Raw genomic sequence first — 21,201 nt, forward strand, 5'->3', positions numbered from 1 at the left:
TACCAAAATTCAATATGAAATGTAAAATTTGAAAATTAAAATGCATTTACAGAAATTTGAATATTTTTTTCATGGACTGTTCATTGAGGATACGGAGTTAATAGTTAATCTGTAAATGCATTTTAATTTTCAAATTTTACATTTCAAATTGAATTTTGGTATCTATTTGCTGGGGCATATTTTAAAAATTAAATCTCAAATGACTTTTTCTTTTTCATTTTAATTAAGTAAAAGAATGTGCAGTCTTGAAGAAGAAAATTAAAATGCAAATAGGATGATTGATGATTAATTTTATTTATGAGTCAAATAATGCAGCCACATTCTTAAAATGAAAAAGCATTTCTGCAAATACATTTTAATTTAAATATTAGTCACGATTCGCTTCCATAGTCCACACATGACTGCTGACACCAGACTTTTCCAAAAAGTTCACCCTGGACTCCAGTTACAAATAACTCCAGTTACAGGGGCCCAAAACTGCGGTTACGTGTGGATGAAAGGCCAAACCGAGAGTCATGGTTTTACAAATACCTGTGTTGGTGTGGACAGACTGTCAGCTCATATACTGCTGGTGAGTGGGCTGATTAAGTCTAAATGCCGATAGTGTCATTATTTTATAGCCATTCAACATTTACTTCATAATAATGCATTAAAGCAACCAAAAAAAAAACAAAACTTGTCAGTTTCCACTTTGAGGGCTGAGTGAAAATCACACATTTATACAAATTGTTCAGGAAAAAAAAATCTAGAAACATTTGCAAAGACAGCTCAGTACTTTGCACTTATTGTTCAATAGAGGCACTTACACACCAATATCTTTGTAATGTCAGTCTAAGTTTGAAATTACTGTATTTTTTTATCCCTTAAGAAAAGGCCTAGACCAACACTACCTCACTCAAAAATATGAAATATGGATAAAATGTAAACACAAAAAAATGGATGAAATCAATTACCTTCACCAAAGTGTTCCACAGCACTGCACAACGACAAATAGCGAGCATGCACAAAAGAGAAAAAGGCATAACAAAACAGAAAAAGCAGATGGAGTGACTCAAGTTAAGTGACAAACAAATATCCATGCAGCATAGATATAAAGTAAAGACGGAGCACATTCAAAGCAAAACATGATTAAAATGTGCAAACAGAAACCTTAAAAGGAGGACCTTGAGATGATGTCTGCATCACTACTTCTACTTCAACTTTAATGGCTCAACTTTAAAACAATGTTCCAGACATAAACCCACAGTGTCTCTTGGTACGGACAGACTTACTGAACTGCAGTGAGACCACAGTACCTAAAGCCGTTCTGGCTGGCGTGGCGTCTTTTTTGATCCAGAAGGACACCCAGGAGAGGACCACGGTGAGGATGCAGGGGATGTAGGTCTGGATGGTGAAGTAGCCCATTCTTCTACTCAGGTCGAAGTACACGGTCATCAATACATAGTCACCTGTGTGTGAAAACAACCTGATGAGAAGCTTTACAAACACACATACACCTCCAGTCACTGTGGGCACTGGTACAGAAACTGCACTGATCAGGAGTTAGATAACCCAAATAAATTCAGATTACAGCTGATCATCTTTCATTCAAGATTCATATTCAACATTTGACACAGAAATTAAAAATCAAACATGGCTCCTTGTATAAACTCAAAGGATGTTTGTCATCTTCCAACTGTGAAACTATTGTGCAGTCAACCTTCACGTCTGTGCTCGACTATGGAGATATCCTGTGCTGTCATGCTGCCTCATCAACACTCCAGCTGTTAAACCCTGTGTATCACAGAGCATTACGCTTTATTACATATGACACAATTCATTCTCATCATTGTTGTCTGTATTACACAGTTGGATGGACTTCCTCAAGTCAAGACGAGGAGGCGAGCTCATGTGATTAATTTATGAAGCTCTAATGGTGAAGCTTCCAGGCTACCTTAACATCTGTTTTCTTATTTAAATCTAGAAACTATTTAAAGGAGCACTTCAACCTCCAAACGTCCGCTTCTGTATTAGTAACTCTCTCCATGTAACATTGAATACATAAAGAAAAGTTTGTTTTTCTCACATGCCTCCACAGTGAACAAGGAATCCAAAAACAGAGACAATTCTTGGTGAATTGAAGTCACTGGGGTCCAAGATTAACAACAGCTAAACTATACTAAAACATCTGTTTACAAATTCTCACACAACTCGCGCTCGAGAACTCGAAGTCTTATTTATCCAGTTCTTCACAAACACATGCATTTTCACTGAAACCTTACTATTTAAAACTAAACTTAGAGTGAAACTCATCTATGCTCTCTTCAAGCCAGACTCCATTGACAAAGACAGTAATTTTACCTCGCTGAACACAGGAGTTGCTGGTCAACCACTGCCTCGATTAGGGCTGGGTGATATGACCAAAATCTCATATCCCGATATAGGTCATTTCATATCCCGATAGCGATACCTATCCTGATATAGCACATTTTAATCCAATGAACAAAAAGTTGCGAGAAAGCTGGTGAATCAGATCAATAAAATGTTATTTTCTGATTGTTTCACAGTTGTTATGTTCCAGAGCACAAACACACCCACACACCCACTCAACACTGAGGCTGTACTCCAAATGATGAAAAATACTGCCGTAACAACTGTAATTTGCGTCACAACGATATAAACGATAGAGCAAAATATGAAACAATAGACATTTTTCTCTCATCACACAATATATATAGTCATATCGCACAGCCCTAGCCTCGATCAGTTAGTTTGCTATTTAAAGAGAGCATACAGTAGAAGAATGTTTTCATTTTTGGATACGTCTCAAAGTTTTCATCCCAAATTCAACATAACAAGGGGTGAGTAACTGATATACAAACAGTAATTTGGAGGGGACATGATGCATTCCCTCATGTACACACTAACATTGGCATTTTTCAGGCACTGTGAAGCTTTAAAATTGAAAGAACTGCAAACTACTATTCATATGTTTTCCTAGCTAAATTAATACATATCCCATGTAATGATGTGCCAGTAATTTATGCGTGACCCATGTAATTTGGAAGGCTGTGATCACGTGACCCAAGCGCTGACAAGAGTAAAGAATAAAGCAGGAAGCTGTCGCATAAGGAGGGGTGGTGGATACGTCACCAAACATAAGACTTTCTCCAGGAGACCAGTGTTCAGAGCCGGATTTTGAGTGTCATTTTAAGGTACGTCGTCACCATTTTTACCCCCTAAACCTAACCACAGTAACTTAACTTGCCTAAATCTAACCTCCATAACTTTACCTTAAGAATGTAATGTTATTCGTGAGGCGCTAGTTTGTACGATAACTTACAAACCATCGTGTGTGCATTTTTGTAGGATGTTATGCAAACTAGAGTCTTACCTTCCCCTTGGAGATTTTAAAGCTTTATAAGCTGATGTTTTTTGTGATTCTTGTTACAGTTTTTAATTCCTTGTTTATTGTGTACAAATACTGTAGTTGTCTTGTATTGTTTTGCTGATTGTTTTCTTGTAAATGTTCTTGTCCTCATCTTAATCTCATTGAGACTGCATGATTAAATAAAAATTAAATACGATTAACATTAAACCTTTGAAGGTCCTGTATGTAATATGAGAACATAAGACTGCAGTAGTAAACGTGTACAATAACATCTAGCTAACATCATGGTAACACTTTAATCCCCTTATTTAGCAATTATAATCAGTGTATTCAGCCTAAATAAAGGGTTTATAACCAAGCGGCAACCTCCAGAGCTGAAAAATTGAGCCAAAGTGGAAGTGCTAAAAACAACTGCAGTTCCTCAAATGGCCACTTGAGGCTGACTCCAAGAGCGAGTCATTTTCAATTTGCCCAACTCAACAGCCAAAATAAAATGTTCACAGTCTGGTACCAAGAACGTTTTTTGTTTCTGTAGCTAATTTCACCCGTTCATGTCAACTGTGCGGGGGGTGAGTTTTTATATAATTCACCCACTTACATTTTATTAAGGCGTAAAGTTTAGCATAATTGTGGGCATGGCCACTATGGGTGACAAGCTGTCTGTTGTCTCAGTTAATTATTTAAATCCATCCCTTGCTTCTCCACAGCTCCACCCTCTCCCCAAGTAAGGTAATTTCTGGCTCCAAAAATCCAAGATGGCCAAAACTGACAAACTGCATTACACTACACTGTAGTTCTAAGTAAATATAAAGGAATTTTTAGGTTGTAGTTCATTCATTTGATGCTAAGAATGAAACCTAAACACTAAACATACCTCCAGGTTTAAACCCACCTGTGCATGATCTGTATAAAAAGCTAGTAAAACAGTAACACAGTGTAAAAGTGTATAAACCTGTTTATACACCATTTATGATATTCAGAGAAGTTATAATTGTTGACAAATTAACTTTAACAATCACTTTAAAATGTCATTGTATCTGCTTACTACTGCATTACAGTGCATTATAAATATGTTTATGTGTTTGCATACTGCCACTGAGTTCTAACTGGAGGTGCGAGGGATGAAGTGCAGTTCTGCATATTGTTTAGTAGCGAGGGGCTTGCTGTAAAAGTTTAGGCTTCATGAGAATTTCTATATGCAAATGATGTATAACATTTCTAAAAATATAAGTGCTGACTCAGCGCTATGCAGATCACGCACAGCTTCCTCTTAAGGTAAGTGATTTCTCTCTTCAGCTGATATCAGGTATTATTACTGGCAGGGAAACTGAATTGCATTATGAACCTGTATGATAATAATTGTAGGCAATGATTTGGATATCAGTCTGCAGAGAAGCTTCTTACTCGCTGACAGTAATTATGTTGGAAACATGCAATCAACGAAAAACCACCTGTGGTCAGTTTCTTGTTTCATAGAGGTTTCAAGGAGACATTTAAAAGTTGTAATCCTTAAGTGTCATGAAGTTAAATCTGTTTTGATACTGTTTCTTGTCAACATTTCTTCAGCAATAGTCATTCAGTGTACTTCATTCTGTAATTATCTCTCTATACAGTATTTTTCATTGTTGGTGGCAGTTTTTAGTATTGCAGGAAGTCACTGCTACAGTAAGCTATGGATGATTTTTGGCATTTTTACCTTTATTGAACTGTTGACAGTAAAGATGCAGACAGGTTACAGGGTGGGGAGAGAGAGGAGGTACAACAGCTGGAATCAAACTGCCAACATTGTGGTTACGTGGCATGCACGGTAACCATTCACCTACCGAGACAATCCCACAATCAACTTAAACTTGAAATACACGAGATCTGAAATATTACAAACACCTTTTTATTCACATGGGTGAGGCCATTTATTAGCAACTCTCTCAAACAGTGTGCCGGTAAAACAGGCGGCAAAAAACTTGCTGTGCAAAGCAAATTTAAAGAAACTGTGTGTAAGATTTAGGGGGATTTAGTGGCATCTAGTGGTGAGGATTGCAGATTGCAACGAGCTGAAAATACTCTCAGTTAGAATTTCTTCAATGTTCAGTATTCAGAAGGTTTTTATCATCACCTGAATTATCTACAGAGGTCGCTTGCCCAGTACCTGCTCTGTGTGCTCACCTATTTCTGATCCAAACATTCAGGAGATATTTACAGAGAGCCAAATTATCCGCTGTGATCTCTTCTTTTCCAGTTCATTATTTATTAATTTTACCTTTTATTTATTTATTTATTTATCTCTCTGAAGTTACTGTAAGTAACTAAACCAGTAAAGGCACTGACTAAAGCAGTTTCACATTAAAAAAATCTGTGTTTTTTCTGACGCTGCTTGTCACAGAGGGGCTTATAACTACAGTGGCCGACCTGAAAATACAAAAAATGTGAATGGCACTATCTAGAGCCAGTGTTTGGTTTTACTGTCCTGGGCTACTGTAGAAACATGGCGGTGCAACACAGCGATCTCTGTAGACGAAGACCCGCTCCCTTTGTAGATATAAAAGGTTAATTCTAAGGTAATCTGAGATCAGCCTCTCATTGGGCGGAACGAGCCACCCGCTGAAGTCCCGCCCTACCACCTCCGGTTGTGTAGCAGTTTTCAACCGTTTTCAACACGTTCTTTACTAACTTTTGCGGTGTTTGATCTTGCGGGGATGTAGCCATTTTTCTGCCATGGTTCGCGTCCTGTAGGCGATATTTTGTGGGCGTGTTACACCAAAACCTGTTTCCCCCCGGCAATGTTTTTGCAAGCGCACCGTTGCTGTGGCACCGCCCAGAATGATTGTGATTGGTTGAAAGAAATACAAGCAGCCGGGGCGTTTTTTTTCTCCAATCTTAAAGTGAGAGTCGGCCCAGCCAGACCTTTCTTTTCTTGAGAAAGGTCTGATGAGCGAGACTAATTCTAAGGTAACAAAAACACTTATTACACACTTATTTTCAGGTGGTTGTACACTAAAGCCTAGTTCACATTACATGATTTTGACATCCCAGAGGATCTTGAGAGCCACCTTGGGTCAGAGGTGAGTCGGCAGATAGTCTGCCACGACGAGTCCTCATGTGTGAACAAGCCTACGAGCAAGTCACCCCTCGTCTGTGACTGGGACTGGATATCTGGCATGCTAGAAAACTGGAGAAGTGTGACACGACTGACAAAGAGCATCAACCAATGAGAGGCGGGATACGTCCCACGTCAGCACGCAGGAGGACGGAAGAAATGTGAGGAGGACTAGCCACAGGGTTGCCAGGTCCGCTTATTAGCTGCGACTTTGGGCTTGTTTTTTTGTAAAGTCGCTTACAAATATTAGTAGTCGGGTTGTGGTTTTTTGGGCTTGTTTCTAAAGAGAAGTTGCTTATTCGGGCTTGCTCTCTAAACGTCATAAGTTATTTAAACGCATGATAGTCGCTTCTTTGGGGCTTGTTTCCATAGCCCTGGTTGCTTGTTTCTCTCCCAAGATCTGGCAACACTGACAAGCCGGCCGGCATGCAACAACAACAATGGCGGCGTCTACAGGATCACGAGAAGCGCGTTGTGTTTGGACCCAGGATAATAAAGAATATCCATGCCTTTACCAAGTGTCGTCTCCAAGTTTGGTGACGTCACCGCGTTATCTGGGGCTCTGTCTGCGAGGGCTCGGGGGAGAAATCTTGTGGTGTGCACACACAGGACTCCCGATGACAGAAACACATGTCGCCAGGTATGAACACTCAAAAGATTACGATAGTCTCCGCGACGCAAAATCAGGGTGACAATCGTGTAATGTGAACTAGCCTTAAGGAAACTATCGATATAATCCCCTAAATGCTTCACACTGAACCTTTAAGTTCTTTAAAATCAGATTCAGTGTAGATGGATGGCAACGACAGACGGACAAGAGAATTAGAGATTATTTGTAAACTCGTTCTAAACAAGGAGGAAGAAGACTCCGAAGGCCCGAAATACACACACATGCACTAACAGGACCTATACATGCATCAAATGGAGAGGTGTCAGAGCGAGGGGGCTGCTCATGGACAGGCGCCCCGAGCAGTTGGGGTTCGGTGCCTTGTTCAAGGGAGGAGGTGAGCTGGCACCTTTCCAGCTACCAGTTCAGGCTCCGTATTTGGTCCAGACAGGGACTTAAACTGGTGACCCTCCAATTCCCAAGCCAAGTCCCTATAGACTGAGCTACTGCCGCCCATTACTGACGTTTTATAAGCAGTGACAGGACAGCAAGAGTTCGACTAGTGGGTTTGTTTGTTTATCTTTGAATTGCCTTAGTGGTCTCATCAGGGGGCTTCACAAAAAGAGTTTTTCTATATACAAACTAGGGTTGGGTATAAGGATAGACCGATACATCGGCCGGCCGATATATCGGGCCGATATTTGAGTTTTTTACTTGTATCGGCATCGGCCGATACGCGCGTGGGTTCGCGGATTTATTTTTCCCTGGCATGATTTACAGACAGGCATCCACGGGCAGCTCTGTGTTGCCGGAAGACCCTGCAGCGCACATGCAGCGAATCCTACTGTGTACAGTAGTTGTTGTTTTATTTATGCTTCAGCTTAAATATTTGTTTATTTTATAAAGACATTACTGGAAGATTTAAGAGCACTGAACTCTTTTTTTATTTGAATGTATAATAATAATAATAATATTCTACCTGTTATACCTCAACTTTCCATCTTGTTTTAGTATTTTTTACTGTTCAATAAATGTTTCTTATTTTAAACTTGAGACCTGTAATATTTGTTATCATTGTGTCATTTTTTTGATGTAAATAGAGGGAGCAAAAGCAGTATCGGCCCCAAATATCGGCTCAAAAAAATCGGCAGTCCATAATCGGTCATCGGCTAAGGGTGATGGAAAAAAATCGGTATCGGCATCGGCCCTAAAAAAATCCATATCGGTCTATCCCTAGTTGGGTACCGTTCATAATTGAACCGATACGGTACCGGTACCGGTATCTGGAATTCGGTACCGGTACCAAACAGTACCTTATTTTGGTACTTTTTAAAGTCTAAACTTCTCAGTTTCAACATGTTATTGAGAACATTTAAGAACAGTGCTGCACATTAACTTTTGTCTGCACATTTTTTTGTCGCCATTGTTGCTGAGTCTGAGGTGCGAGTCGTGCTCTTGCTCTGCCTCCACCTCAGGTACCGAAATTTGGCACTGATTCATTTTAAGTGAATCGGTACTCGGTAGTACTGAGTGAATTGTTACCAAGTACAAAAAGTACCGAGTTTCGGTACCCAACCCTAGTACATCATGACAAATCATCATGACAAATAGAAGTGCTTTAGCAGGGAAACGTCTATGGAAACTACAGTAGCTTATTTCTTGCAGTATTTACTGTATTGCTTTAGATACTTGAGTGTTTTCTTGTGTGACATCATCTAACAATCTGAGTTTCTCCTTCTCAAACCAGTTTGGCTCCACTTTTATTCAACAAAATGAGGTGACGTGACACACAACTTGGTGCACAAACAGATAAATGAAGGGATTTATAATGATTTCTGCTCAACTTGTACAAAGCCGAAGTCAGCTCCAGATCCTACCTGCTGTGGTCTTGATAATGTCTGTAGTGTTTCTCAGGCCCATGAAATCAAACTGGTAGAGACGCCAGGACTTTTGGTCAGCCGCCTCCACAGAGTTCTTCCTCCACTTGTAAATCATCTCATCTCGCGGGTATCCATCTGCAATTACACAGAGCATGTGTGTGTGACCCTTGGCGCTACATGGCACATCCTAATGATGGATGTCCTGCGCAGACAGACCTAGGGCCACCCAGAGCAACATTTGTCTTGTGCTGGAGGCTGGCTAATGAAAAGACAATCTGGAATAAAGACAGAGGCACAAGGAAAGTAGATTAAGGGAGAGCTTTGGTTCAATAACACACTGAATGTGTCTGGATGTTGAGCTGACCTTCACATGATGTACACGCAGCCTGGGAGTGCTTTTACAATCAATCACACGAGGTTAATGATGGATTAATGATTCCATTTCTGCTTTGGTGTCGCACCAGCTTGGAACCTTTCTGTCTTAAACAGACATATAATCATTTTAAGTAGAAAAGCTAACAACATTATGATCATGCCTGATAGCAATTTGATGTAATAGGCTTTCAATTAACAAAAACATTAACTGTGAGGGAAGACGTTGCCCAAGCTGCTAATTGTTTTCAAACATGCTTGATGAATGAATGTCATTAACATTTGCCAAAGTTCTCTCGTTTGCTGTTAATGATGCCAATAAAGATTCAGCAATCGCTGCTCAGATTCACGATATTCAGAAAATATCAGCTTTCTGTTGGAAACAGCTCTTTGAGCAAGTAAACTTCTGTTAATGGCAACACTTGATCAGCTGCATTCTGTATGACATTTGCATAAAATATTAGTCTAGGGCACATCTCATGATGCATTTATAAATTAACAATATTCATTAGACCTAATACACATGAGCCTAACAGGAAGACATGGTGCCTTTCAAAATAAAAGTACTTTAGATAGACACACTACATCACACCATTTGAGGTACTTTACCTGAGTATTTCCATTTTGTACCACTTTATACTTTTACTCCTCTACATGTCTGCACTGCATTAATACGACAGCTATAATTACTGGTTACTTTTTTTAAAGATTTAACATTTCAAAACAAAAATGATTTCAGAGTGTCCATTTGCACCCAGACGAGAATAGTCACACCTGCAGCTTTTCAGCTATTTACATCCATCACTACAACACATTATTTTGGATCCACTGTGTGCTATGATAGGCTAGTACTCATGTTAATGCGTCAAGGTCAGAAGTGTTTAGGGTTAAGGCAAACAGGTCACAGTTGTAGCTCACCGATCTTAGATATTCTTTGGTATTAAAGTGGTACATTTACAAGAAAAAAACTCACAAATATACCGCCCGAGAGTCAGGTGACGTAGTATAAAGAGCAACACAGTCCATGGAGGGAGTAAGAAGTGTTGGGTGAGTGGGTCAAGCACGGAACATTCAGACAGAGGACTGAGCTACGAATGCTGCAGTTTTTGAAGGGGGTATAAAGCTGCTGAATAAACACTGTGTACATAAACTTTAGCAGAATGGCGGAATAAACCATTTCCTGTTGATGTTATATTTATTGTTGCTAGGATGCCCAGTAATATACACCTGGCTGTAAATAGCCACATTGGCACACTGGTGCAAATAACATTGTTGGCTATGGACGCCTGGGTGCTAATAGCATCTGCCTTAAGATTTTTCATGAAAAACAAATGAAAAGTTTTGAAATATGATGCCTTGTTGTAGATTACACTACCCACTCGAAGTTAATGGAGCTGAAATAGTTACTCTATTACCTGATGAGTCAGTCGGTGCAGCTTTGATTAGTAGGTGTCTGGCGTTTTTCATGCAAAAATGACAAACGTTTCATGATTCCAGATTCTTAAATTCGATGATTTACAGCTTTGCCTTGACGTAAATAAGAGTAAAATGGAACACTTTGGGGTTTGGGACATTGGATGGACTTAACAAGCTATTTGGAAATGTCACTTTGTTCTCTGGGAAATCATGAACCTGCGCATTTCTCGCCATTTTTCCACTTTTTATAAACCAAACAATTTGTTGATGGATCGAGAAAAAAATTCATCAATAATAAAAACAATCACAAGCCCTACCTAAAATGACAAAGAAAGAATTAAGCTCCAACTCAGTCAATTATGTAAGCAGGTGTGCTCAACACCACAGTAAGGCTGACGCGGCGCACATGTTCCTGAACGCCTGGTTTTTGGGTGTGACGGCTGCACCCTGAAATAAACAGAGTTCAACTTTTGGAATGCAGCAGCATGCACCACGTCATGTGATAAACAAACAGTCACAGCCAGCAGATATATTTCCCTTCTTCTATAAATATCAGTCTGTGGTAAATATGAAGAATTTGATGATTACATCTGTCCCATGGACAATATTTTTACTAACACTCAGGATTTCTGGTAAGTAGGCTATGATAAGGTGTTGGTTATGGTCGCTTAGCAACCTCAGACACCACCTGCCTCAGCACCCTTGAAAGTTGGCACAGAGTTGGCTCAAGAGTAGCACCCAGCGCCTAACTCAGATTTTCCAGACGGTGAAAGATGCAGCCTGTGTTTGGCCCCTTATAAAGTTGTAATGGTGGACATGTTAGCAAACAGCTGTCTATTTACACATACAGCAGACACAGGAGAACATTAGCTTTCACCTGAACTCGTCTTTCTGGAGCCCTGCAAGTGTTAATTTAATATCCACTCTCCTATTAGCTCTGTTTTGGGTCTCCATCACTTTCTGAATGGAAAAGTCCATCTGTTAAGGTGCTACATGCTTCACTATGTTCACCAGCTGGTTGCTGCAGCCGGAAATAATGTTTCAGTGATGAATGAGTTAATGAAAGCAGTGAGAACAAACTCAAACAGTAAAACCAAAACAACAAGCTGAAAGATGCTAAAATGCTCTGTAAGTAAGTAAGTAAATTTATTTATATAGCACTTCTCACAGAGAGGACTCACAAAGTGCTTCACAAGATAAAATACAAAAAATACAATAACAGAAACAATGCAAAATACACAAAAACAAATAAAAAGTAAAGTGCAGCAAAATACAGAGATGATATAATGGACAAGTAATGGAACGCAAGCCTAAAAAGATGTGTTTTTAACTGCTTTTTAAAAGTGTCCATGGAAGAGGCCGCTCTCAGCTCATGAGGTAGTGCATTCCACCATTTCGGTGCTACAGCCTTAAAGGCTCTATCACCTTTCGTCTTTAATCTTGTGTGAGGGACAGTAAGTAGGTGGCCTTCAGCGGACCGCAGTGACCTGACAGGACAGTGAAAGGACACCAGATCCGTCAAGTATGCAGGTGCTTGACCATGGAGGGCTCTGTAAGTGATGGTTAGAATCTTGTGCTGGATCCTGAAATTAACATGGAGCCAGTGCAGGGATGCCAGGACTGGAGTGATGTGAGTGAACTTATGAGATCTGGACAGAAGCCTGGCGGCAGCGTTCTGGACTAGTTGGAGGCGGTCTAATGAAGTTTAATAATAGTAATCCAGACGTGAGGAAATAAAAGCATGGATGATCATTTCTAGCTCGGAATAATTTAACATGGATCTTGGATGGATGGAGTTTGGAAATGTTTTTGAGGTGGAAAAAGCAGGAGCGAGTGACAGTTTTGATGTGGTCATCGAAGAGCATGGCCTGATCAAATGTAACCCCAAGGTTTCTCAACTTGGGGCGCACATTTGCACTGAGGGACCCTAAGCAGCTGGCCACTTTAGATGCTGAGGCATCAGGTGCAATAATTAAAATCTCAGTTTTAGCTGCGTTCAACTGAAGGGAGTTAGAAGACATCCAGACCTTAATTACATTCATACAATCGTACAGTGAGTCAATTCCATCGGTCCTATCAGGGTTAAAAGAAAAATATAACTGGAGGTCATCTGCATACATATGGTATGAAATACCTTCAAAATTGCTGATGACATCTCTGAGAGGGAGCATGTATAGCGTAAAGAGGATAGGCCCAAGCACTGAACCTTGGGGCACCCCGCAAGAAAGGGGGGCAAACTCTGATTTATGAGGGCCAACAGCCACAGAAAAGGATCGATCAGACAGATAGGATTTAAACCAATGAAGAGCGGTCCCTGAGATTCCCACCCTGTCCCTCAGCCTGTCTAAAAGGATGTGGTGATCAACAGTGTCAAAGGCTGCACTGAGATCAAGCAGAACCAGGATAGTGGATTTACCGGCATCGGAGGCCATCATGATGTCATTGGAGACCCTGAGAAGAGCAGTTTCTGTGGAATGTTACTGACGATAACCGGACTGAAATTTATCTAAGATATTGTAACTGTTCAACGCTGTCACTAACTGGTTTGCAACTGCTTTTTCTAGAATCTTAGATACAAAGGGCAGCTTGGAAATGGGCCGGTAGTTACTAAGAACATCGGGGTCCAGATTGGGCTTTTTGAGAAGCGGCTGAACAACCGCTTGCTTGAAATGGGACGGGACACAACCAGAAACCAGTGAGCTATTGATTATGGAGAGCAGAGATGGACAAGGGCTGTGAGGAACAGTAGAGCTGTGTGATATTTGCATTGTACTCAGCTGATTACTCTGGTCCCCCACAGGCATGACGGCTTTATAGATAAGCACATCTGACTTAATCAGAAAACAGAGATGTCGTCATGGAAACAGTGTAATGCCTGGTGATTTCCTTAGGTAAGGAAATGGGTTTAATGGATCACAGCAGGATGGGTCCACAGATGTGGCCATGCTGTGAGCAGGACACAATATGCTCTAATAAGCTGTATAAGGTATAAGGTGTTATCACATGGAACCACTCTGTAATCCTGATAATACATCACGGAGCCCACTACAGATCCACAGCACATCACCTACCCAGCATGCTTCATTTCCAACACGCTGCTCCATTCTTAAGAGCATCATCAGGTTTACTGCATGTTCTGCTGACTGACAACTCATGTTGAGCTGTCATGTAGTGAAACTAAATTTAACCACAGTACTGTGCGTTATACACTACTTTGCAACAGAGATGTGTTTCATGGCAACTTATGATATTTACTTGTAGACTTCATTGTTTATAATGTGGAGGCAGTCTGCTGCTGGTGATTATGCAGTTAAATACTTGACTGCACTTAAAACCACTTATGCTTTAGTTTACCGAACTTCTCTTTCCTTGAGTTGCGTAGACGCTGCTGTTTGAGCTTCTGTAAGTCACATTGTTCAAATGTTGCCATGGCTACATACAAACCAGCATGAATGTGAGAGGTTAAGAATAAAATATGTTGCTTCTCAATGATGATTGATGATACTGATAATTACCCTGACATTCACACAGAGGCACACATCTGAATTTTGGGGAGATAACGCAATTAGCAGTTTCGTGTAACAGAAAAGTAATATAATGGGTAGTGTAACAAATTACAGTTGGCAGGGAGTATTACTTTTAGAAAGAGATGCCCTGGTTAGTACGGGATAGTCCGGGTTTCAAGCTGTGTGTCCCGAGTCCCGTCAAATGTCTCAGTTTTCAACATTCATGACCAAACTGTCTCAGTTTTCACCACATTTACAAGACGAATAATAAAACCATACTGGTATGACACAGTACGCTTCCAGTCACCTTTCTGTCAGCTCTGCTAAATTTGTGCTAAAGTTACGCTCTTACGTCTATTTTCTAAGTGTTGGTAGTGCTTTTTGTGGTTTGTTTTGGATGGTGTTGGCACGTGGCTGTGAGTCACTCATCGGACGAGGACATCAACTCATCAGTCTGTAAACTATTCTTCTGCCGACTTCTTCTAGCTAGCCAGGTCGAGGTTTTCAAATGTAAACATCATTACAACAACCTCAAAATTCCAACGGGATGTCAGGAAACTTTACCAAAACTTGGCTAAATCCTGGACACCATCATTTAACTATGACATTTTTTTTCTATATGCTGATCTGACAGAGCAGAGGACTCTGGTGAGAGAAGGAGAGGAAGTGTGTGCTTTACGATGAATAAGGACTGGGGGAATGTGAGGTGTTGTCCCTGTCCTGCTGTGGATCACTGCTACACACCGTTCAGACACGGCTGCAGAGCAGAGCTGCCTGTGTTCTGGAGGAACGACCGTGTGGACGTCTTGTTGGGGTCGGGATGTGTTGACAGTTAAATCATTCCACAACTAGAACCCATGGATTACGAGAATCATTTGGAAAGGTGGACGATAATAAAGCAGCAGCCAACAATGTAAAGAGATGCAAAAGGACTAAATTACAGTGCACAAGTTAAAGGAGCTGATGGGCTCACATTTCACTGGAGTTGTACCTTTTACAATTCCACATGACAAATAAATTATTGATTGATCGATTGCTTTCAGTGCTGACATTGATTTTTTTGCTTTATGTTCTGTCTCATTCTTTTTTACGTCACCCAATACAAAAACATTAGCAATGCACCAAGTGTCAACACACTTGATTTGTCTGTGTGCCTTTCAATCAACGTGTTGATGTTAAGGCTGTTGCCATGACGCTTACGGCTCTTTCCAACAGAACCTTAGTACACTAACATTTAGCTGTCATATCGAACAAAGTCGGTCTTTTCTAACGAGCTCCAGGAAGGCTTCACCTTCTTTCGTGAATACCTGACAACAAAAAAGCTGTACAGATTACATTTTGTTTGTGATGGTGGAAATACTGATAACAAAGATCATATTAAAATGGCTGAACAGACACGGTGGCGACAAGCAGGACGTAGCACCATTGCGACCTACTTCAGTGGGGCAAACGCCAGTGACAGCCTTCTGAAACAGGACACTCAGGAGGGGATCTTCGCCGACCATCTGGTGAAACGCAACCAGAGCTTTGATCCATGGACGGTTCAGCTGGTAATGTGTGTTACTCTGTTATTATGCACTTTTCAAATACACTATGTTCTTTTTGATTTTGGGGGACAGAACATAATTTTTCTTCTTGTGACTTTTTATACCATGTTTTACACCAACTTTCCCGTCTTAATCTGTGGCTTTTTTCCTCCTAAAATCATGAGTATATTCTCGTAATACTATGACTTATTTTCTCATAGAGACTTTTTTTTTACTCAATCATGGCCCTAATGCTCCTTTGTACCATCCAAATCTTGTATGGGGGCCAATCAGATTTCATGGAGGCTCATCTTCCCCCTCTTGGTGCATGTTACTTATTTCACTCCCAAGCTGTCACACCCACCTATCAGGAGCTGCGGTGTGACTGTTTTTGAATTGTCCTTCAGGCCATGACTGTCCTCCAACACGACACATTTTAAAAAGTCAATGTGTTTTAAACAAACACTTCTAAAAGCATATTTGCTTCTGAGTGGCCACTTCATGGCTACTTTTCACACACACAGGTGTATCCAGGTGTAACAGCAAAGATGGACACTATTATCAGCTCATGTTCAGTAAGTACCTGCTGTGTGGAAATACATGACACCAACATCATCACCTGAGACGTACTTGATAAAATATGGTACTCTGTTGCATAAGGTGCTCCAAAATAAATGCTTTAGCTTTTCATACTTGGTACTTCTGGCCCTACAGAGCAGCGGTTGTCAAAGTGAGGTCTGTGGTGCTCTGCCAGGAGGTCTGTAGAAAGTTGTCAAGATTCTTTGATTATCATAATATGATAAAGACTTTATAGTTCAACAACAACAACAAAATGTTTAAATCTAAAATAGTTCAGATCTAAATATTGTCTAATCTAACAAATCATTAATTAGAATAATAAGAATCTGTATTGTGGTCTGAAATGCATTTTAATTAACTCTTTTCTCTTGATTTGTCCTTGATATTTTGTCTCGGTACAGTGTTAGTTGCAGTAAGTTTTATGAGTATTCTGTGCTCAGATGGTGCAAATGATTTTAATATCTGTCTACTATCATTCTAATACATTTCTCTTGGTTTTTTTAATCAAATTATTCTAATGCTCAGTCCAGACCAAAAATTCGCAACCAGACGAGTTGAAACAGGCAACTACTTGCAACGTGCCATTCAGCAACTTTCTACAAACGTGTCGGCTCACACCACTGCAACTAGATGAGATGGTGTATCATCAACATCTCTCTGTACTTCTGTTCCAGGGGCGATTGCTTTGAGACAACAAGGGAGGCTGAGCTTCCCCTAAAATTTCATAGAAGAAATGGTCAAATATGCACTATTGAATTTACATTAAAATAAGAGTTTACACTGCATTAAACGTGCGCTAGGATGCATTTCACATCATGACTATGATGTTCAAACGTCAGCTGTTTATCTCCAGTTTTCAACGCGACCTCCCTGTCATACATTCTCGTGTCAGCACGGTGGACGTGGAGCCTCCATGCATTCCTATGAGACAGCGCTAAGCAGGTTTTTTTCATGCAGCAAAGCGAGACGGTCATTGGATAAATGTGACAAAATCGCCACTTCCAGGGAGGCTCAGCTTCCCTGGGACCTAATGGAGCGGTAGGCGGGAGAGGACGCTCGGTGTCTGCGTGATGATTGGAGGAACTGTCTAAAAGGCTGAACCCCTTTGTGACTGACAGCGCTTTGGAAATACACACCGGCATCGTCGCATTTCAAGCTCAGTCCCATGCAGATATTTGTGAGTGGAGTCTTCTGACAGAGTGCCGTCCGGAGTTCCTTATTTCCATAAGCGATATAGCTCATTTTCACCGTTTGTAAACCCATCTGAAAATCTTTGAGGTGTGTTTTGCTGTGGTTCTATGGCATGAGTGTGGTTGAAAAACAGCTTCAATTAAATGTTACTTTTATAAGTTACTGCCTCGCGACAATATGACAAATTTTATGATGCAAGCCTAAAGTGAGCGTCCCCTCTTTGAAAGACCAGCAGCCGCCACTGTTCTGTTCTGATTTACAGCTTTTCAGGCTTATTTTGTGGCTGAACATAACCTGAAGCTTCTGAAAACATGAATGAGGAAAGTGTTAGTGAGATACTGGCTACAGTTTCATGTGTAGCAGTGATGAAACAGTGAAAAAACTTTGACAAAACAAGCATCAGATCGACTGTGTTCATAATAAATATGCTACAATAGTCAATGTAGTTTCTACAGTCATTTTGACTTGACCAGTGGACTTCAGTACAAGCTGATTGGCTGTTGAAACAGGTGACGTGCTTTATGTTCTAAAACAGGCAACACCATCAGGCGGCGTGAGTCAAGCTCAGACCGGTCAGCTCACACCACTACAACTTTTCTCTGCAACGTTCTAAACCAGTTTCATCTCGTCACACATCTTTGGTCTGAACTGGGCACCAGAGACATACATTAGGGGGTTCCCGGTACATTCTCTGTCTTGTAAGGGGTCCTTGGCTGAAAAGCAGTTGAGAACCTCTGCTGTAGAGAAGACGACACTGAGCAGGGTGTACTCACAGCTGGAGAAGATGAGTGGACAGGAGTGTTCGTCCATTGGAAAGTTGTGCAGCTGCAGCTGGCATTCTGCATTTATCGTTAGTCTGAAAAGAAAACAACAGAATCAGTTTGTGATATCTGTACTCTTTAAGGACTGTAGTAAAGGATCTAATGAGAAACCAAATCACATGAGCTGAAACTTTCAAAATATCACATTTATAAAAGTAATTTGTGGTGTATTATTTTTTTTTAAAAACAGGACAAGAATGCAGCACGAATGCACAAGTACAATTTCGATACAAGCGTTCTCTCAGTCTTGGTTGGGCAGTTGTCATCAAGCTACATTCAAGGACCACAATCCCTCAGTGTGAGACAGCTGTGAGTGGAGACTGTGAGACGTCTCTTAATCACCTACAGCTACAGAGCACGTCCTGCAGTTGCAGAGGTTGAGGAAGAATCTGCCCTTTACAGCTTGTTTCTTTATAATTGCTTCTTGAATTCCCCTCAAGGCCATTTACAGTCAACAAATGTTAAAAAGACACTTTAACCTGCAAAAAAGAAAAACTAAAAAATAACTACTTTATAAAAGTGTTATTTTTCAGAACCAGACTGAAAATATCAAAGTCAGCAACATGACCTTTTTCCATATTGCACCAAATTCTTCAAAGCACACAATAAGGTTTAAGCTCTACAGTATAAATCAGGGTTAAAACAATGTGTAAGGCAAAGTTTTGATGGGTGGATCCATGCTTGTTGTTTCTGGGTTTGCATATTTTTCAGGGGGAACAAGAGCTTTGCAAATGCTTTATTAGCGAGGAAATGCATTCAACATATTTGTCGGGCCTCAATCACGCACATAATGCATTTACCCAGAAATATGAATGTAATGTTGTTCTGAAGAAAGTCCTGGTAAGTCATTTTTAAAGCCAACATTCTCAGGTCCCAGCTTCTTGAATAAGAAGATCTGTTGTTTATCTCTGTTTTATATGATTGTAAACTGAATATATTTGGGTTTTGGACCATTGGTCAAGCTAAACAAGACATCTGAGGGTGTTACCTTGGACTCTTGGAAACTCTGATGGACATTTTTTTTTTAGTATGTGCTGACATTCTACCGCACAGATCAAGCAATTGATTGATCAATCAGGAGGATCATCGTTAGTTGCTGACCTAGTACAAGTCGACCAGACCACCAAACTTTGAATGGGCATATCTCATTCCCCGTATGTCTGTGTGTCTGTTTCACGTTTTTCTCCTCACTGACTTGGTCAATCCAAATTTGGCACAGTGGTAGAGGGTCATGGGAGGATGTGAATGAAGCAATATTACATCAATTGGCCAAAGGCGGGCGCTATAGTAACTGACTGAAATTGCAAACTTTGAATGGGCATATCTCATCTCATGTCTCAATGGGCATATCTCATCTCATGTCTCTACCACATACGGGGCGTATGTCGTAGAGACATGAAACTTTGCACAGAGATGCCTCTCCTCATGAGGAACAAATTTGCCTCAAGAACCCATAACTTCCGCTTATATAGATTTTCCGCCATTTTGAATTTTTTGAAAAACACTTCAAATGGATCTCTTCCTAGGAAGTTTGAGCGATCTGCATGAAACTGGGTGAACATAATCTAGGGACCAATATCTAAAGTTCCCTCTTGGCAAAAGTTGGAAAACTTACTAAAACTGAGCTTCTGTAAGGCAATGAATATTGCGGAGGGCGTGGCTCATCACATAAAAGTGTATAACATCTCAAGGGTTTCACCCATCACCACGCAACTTTGTAGGCATATGACCACACATAATCTGAGGGGACCCCTCCATTATTGACCCCATCAAACAAAATGGGGGCGCTAGAGAGCTAATTTCTTATCTAGGCCTAACCGCCATATGGATTTTTACTAAACTTGGTAGATATGTAGAACAGGACGCCTCAAGGTGACTGGAGAAATTTAACTCTAATTGGCAACTGGGTGGCGCTATAACAACAGAAAAATGCTTAAAAATGGCTAAAATGCAACCGATCGCTGTGGCTCCCCCTGTGGACCAATGTTTGGGGGTTTTTTTTCTAATTTTTGGTATGACTAAGTCATGGTATGTATGCTGTACATAATCACGGAAACTGTCAGTGTGTCATTCTGTCAGTCAGTCATTCTGTCTGTCCCACGTTTTTCTACTCACTGACGTGGTCAATCTATGTGAAACTGCACATAGGCACTGAGGATTGGCATAGGTAGAAGGTGACAAAGCTACCAATGGGTATAGACTAATATTCCTATTAAAGCTGCAACAATTAAAGGGATACTTTGTCAATTTTTGATCAGCTTTGTATTATAACATTGTGGGTAGTATGTGTAAATGAACAACAGTAAACTTCCCTCAGTCCCTGGATGTCCCTGCCCATCTACCAACGAAAATCTGATCTGATTTGTGATGGCTTTAGTGCTGTTGCTGGAACTACAGATTGCACTTACTTGTCTTTGTTTGCTGACCACCACAGACACAAAGAGTATAGAGGCGGGTCAGGAGCCCCCCGTTTCTCTCTCTGTCTCTCAAACTCAGATCAAACAGTAAAACAAGGCAATGCTGATCAAATAAAAATCAAGATTCTGTTACTGTATTGCCTGTTTCTCACCTAAAACGTCTTCAGAAACATATTTTAGTGCACTGTTTGGTTGTAATATGAGAATTTGTGAACAGGAAGTGGGCGCAATGCTGTTTCCTGTATTGTAAAAAGAGAAATAATAAGATCAAATGGTAAAACTAAGCAGCACTAATCAAATATGAACTAGGGCTGCCCCTGAATAAGAATTTTCCAAGCTGACCAAGAGTTTACAATATTAATTTGATTATTAAATGATATATTATGGGCGGGGCAACACAATGGTTTGAGTTGAAGGTGTGA

The 21,201-nt window shown here is 40.5% G+C and overlaps 1 protein-coding gene across 2 annotated transcripts in view; it reads right to left on the minus strand.

Annotated features, from left to right (window-relative positions):
- The window catches only part of gabrg3 (gamma-aminobutyric acid type A receptor subunit gamma3), a 126,111-nt gene that overhangs the window by 19,869 nt on the left and 85,041 nt on the right, over positions 1-21,201 (minus strand). For both annotated transcript variants that reach the window (XM_033621203.2, XM_033621202.2), the window contains exons 5-7: positions 18,315-18,397; positions 8,949-9,086; positions 1,296-1,448 (exon numbers count right to left, since the gene is read on the minus strand). In XM_033621203.2, coding sequence (XP_033477094.1) covers positions 1,296-1,448; positions 8,949-9,086; positions 18,315-18,397 — 374 coding nt within the window. The remainder of the gene's footprint in view (positions 1-1,295; positions 1,449-8,948; positions 9,087-18,314; positions 18,398-21,201) is intronic.

This window comes from Epinephelus lanceolatus, chromosome 6 (genome assembly GCF_041903045.1).
Source record: "Epinephelus lanceolatus isolate andai-2023 chromosome 6, ASM4190304v1, whole genome shotgun sequence".
Taxonomy (NCBI): domain Eukaryota; kingdom Metazoa; phylum Chordata; class Actinopteri; order Perciformes; family Serranidae; genus Epinephelus; species Epinephelus lanceolatus.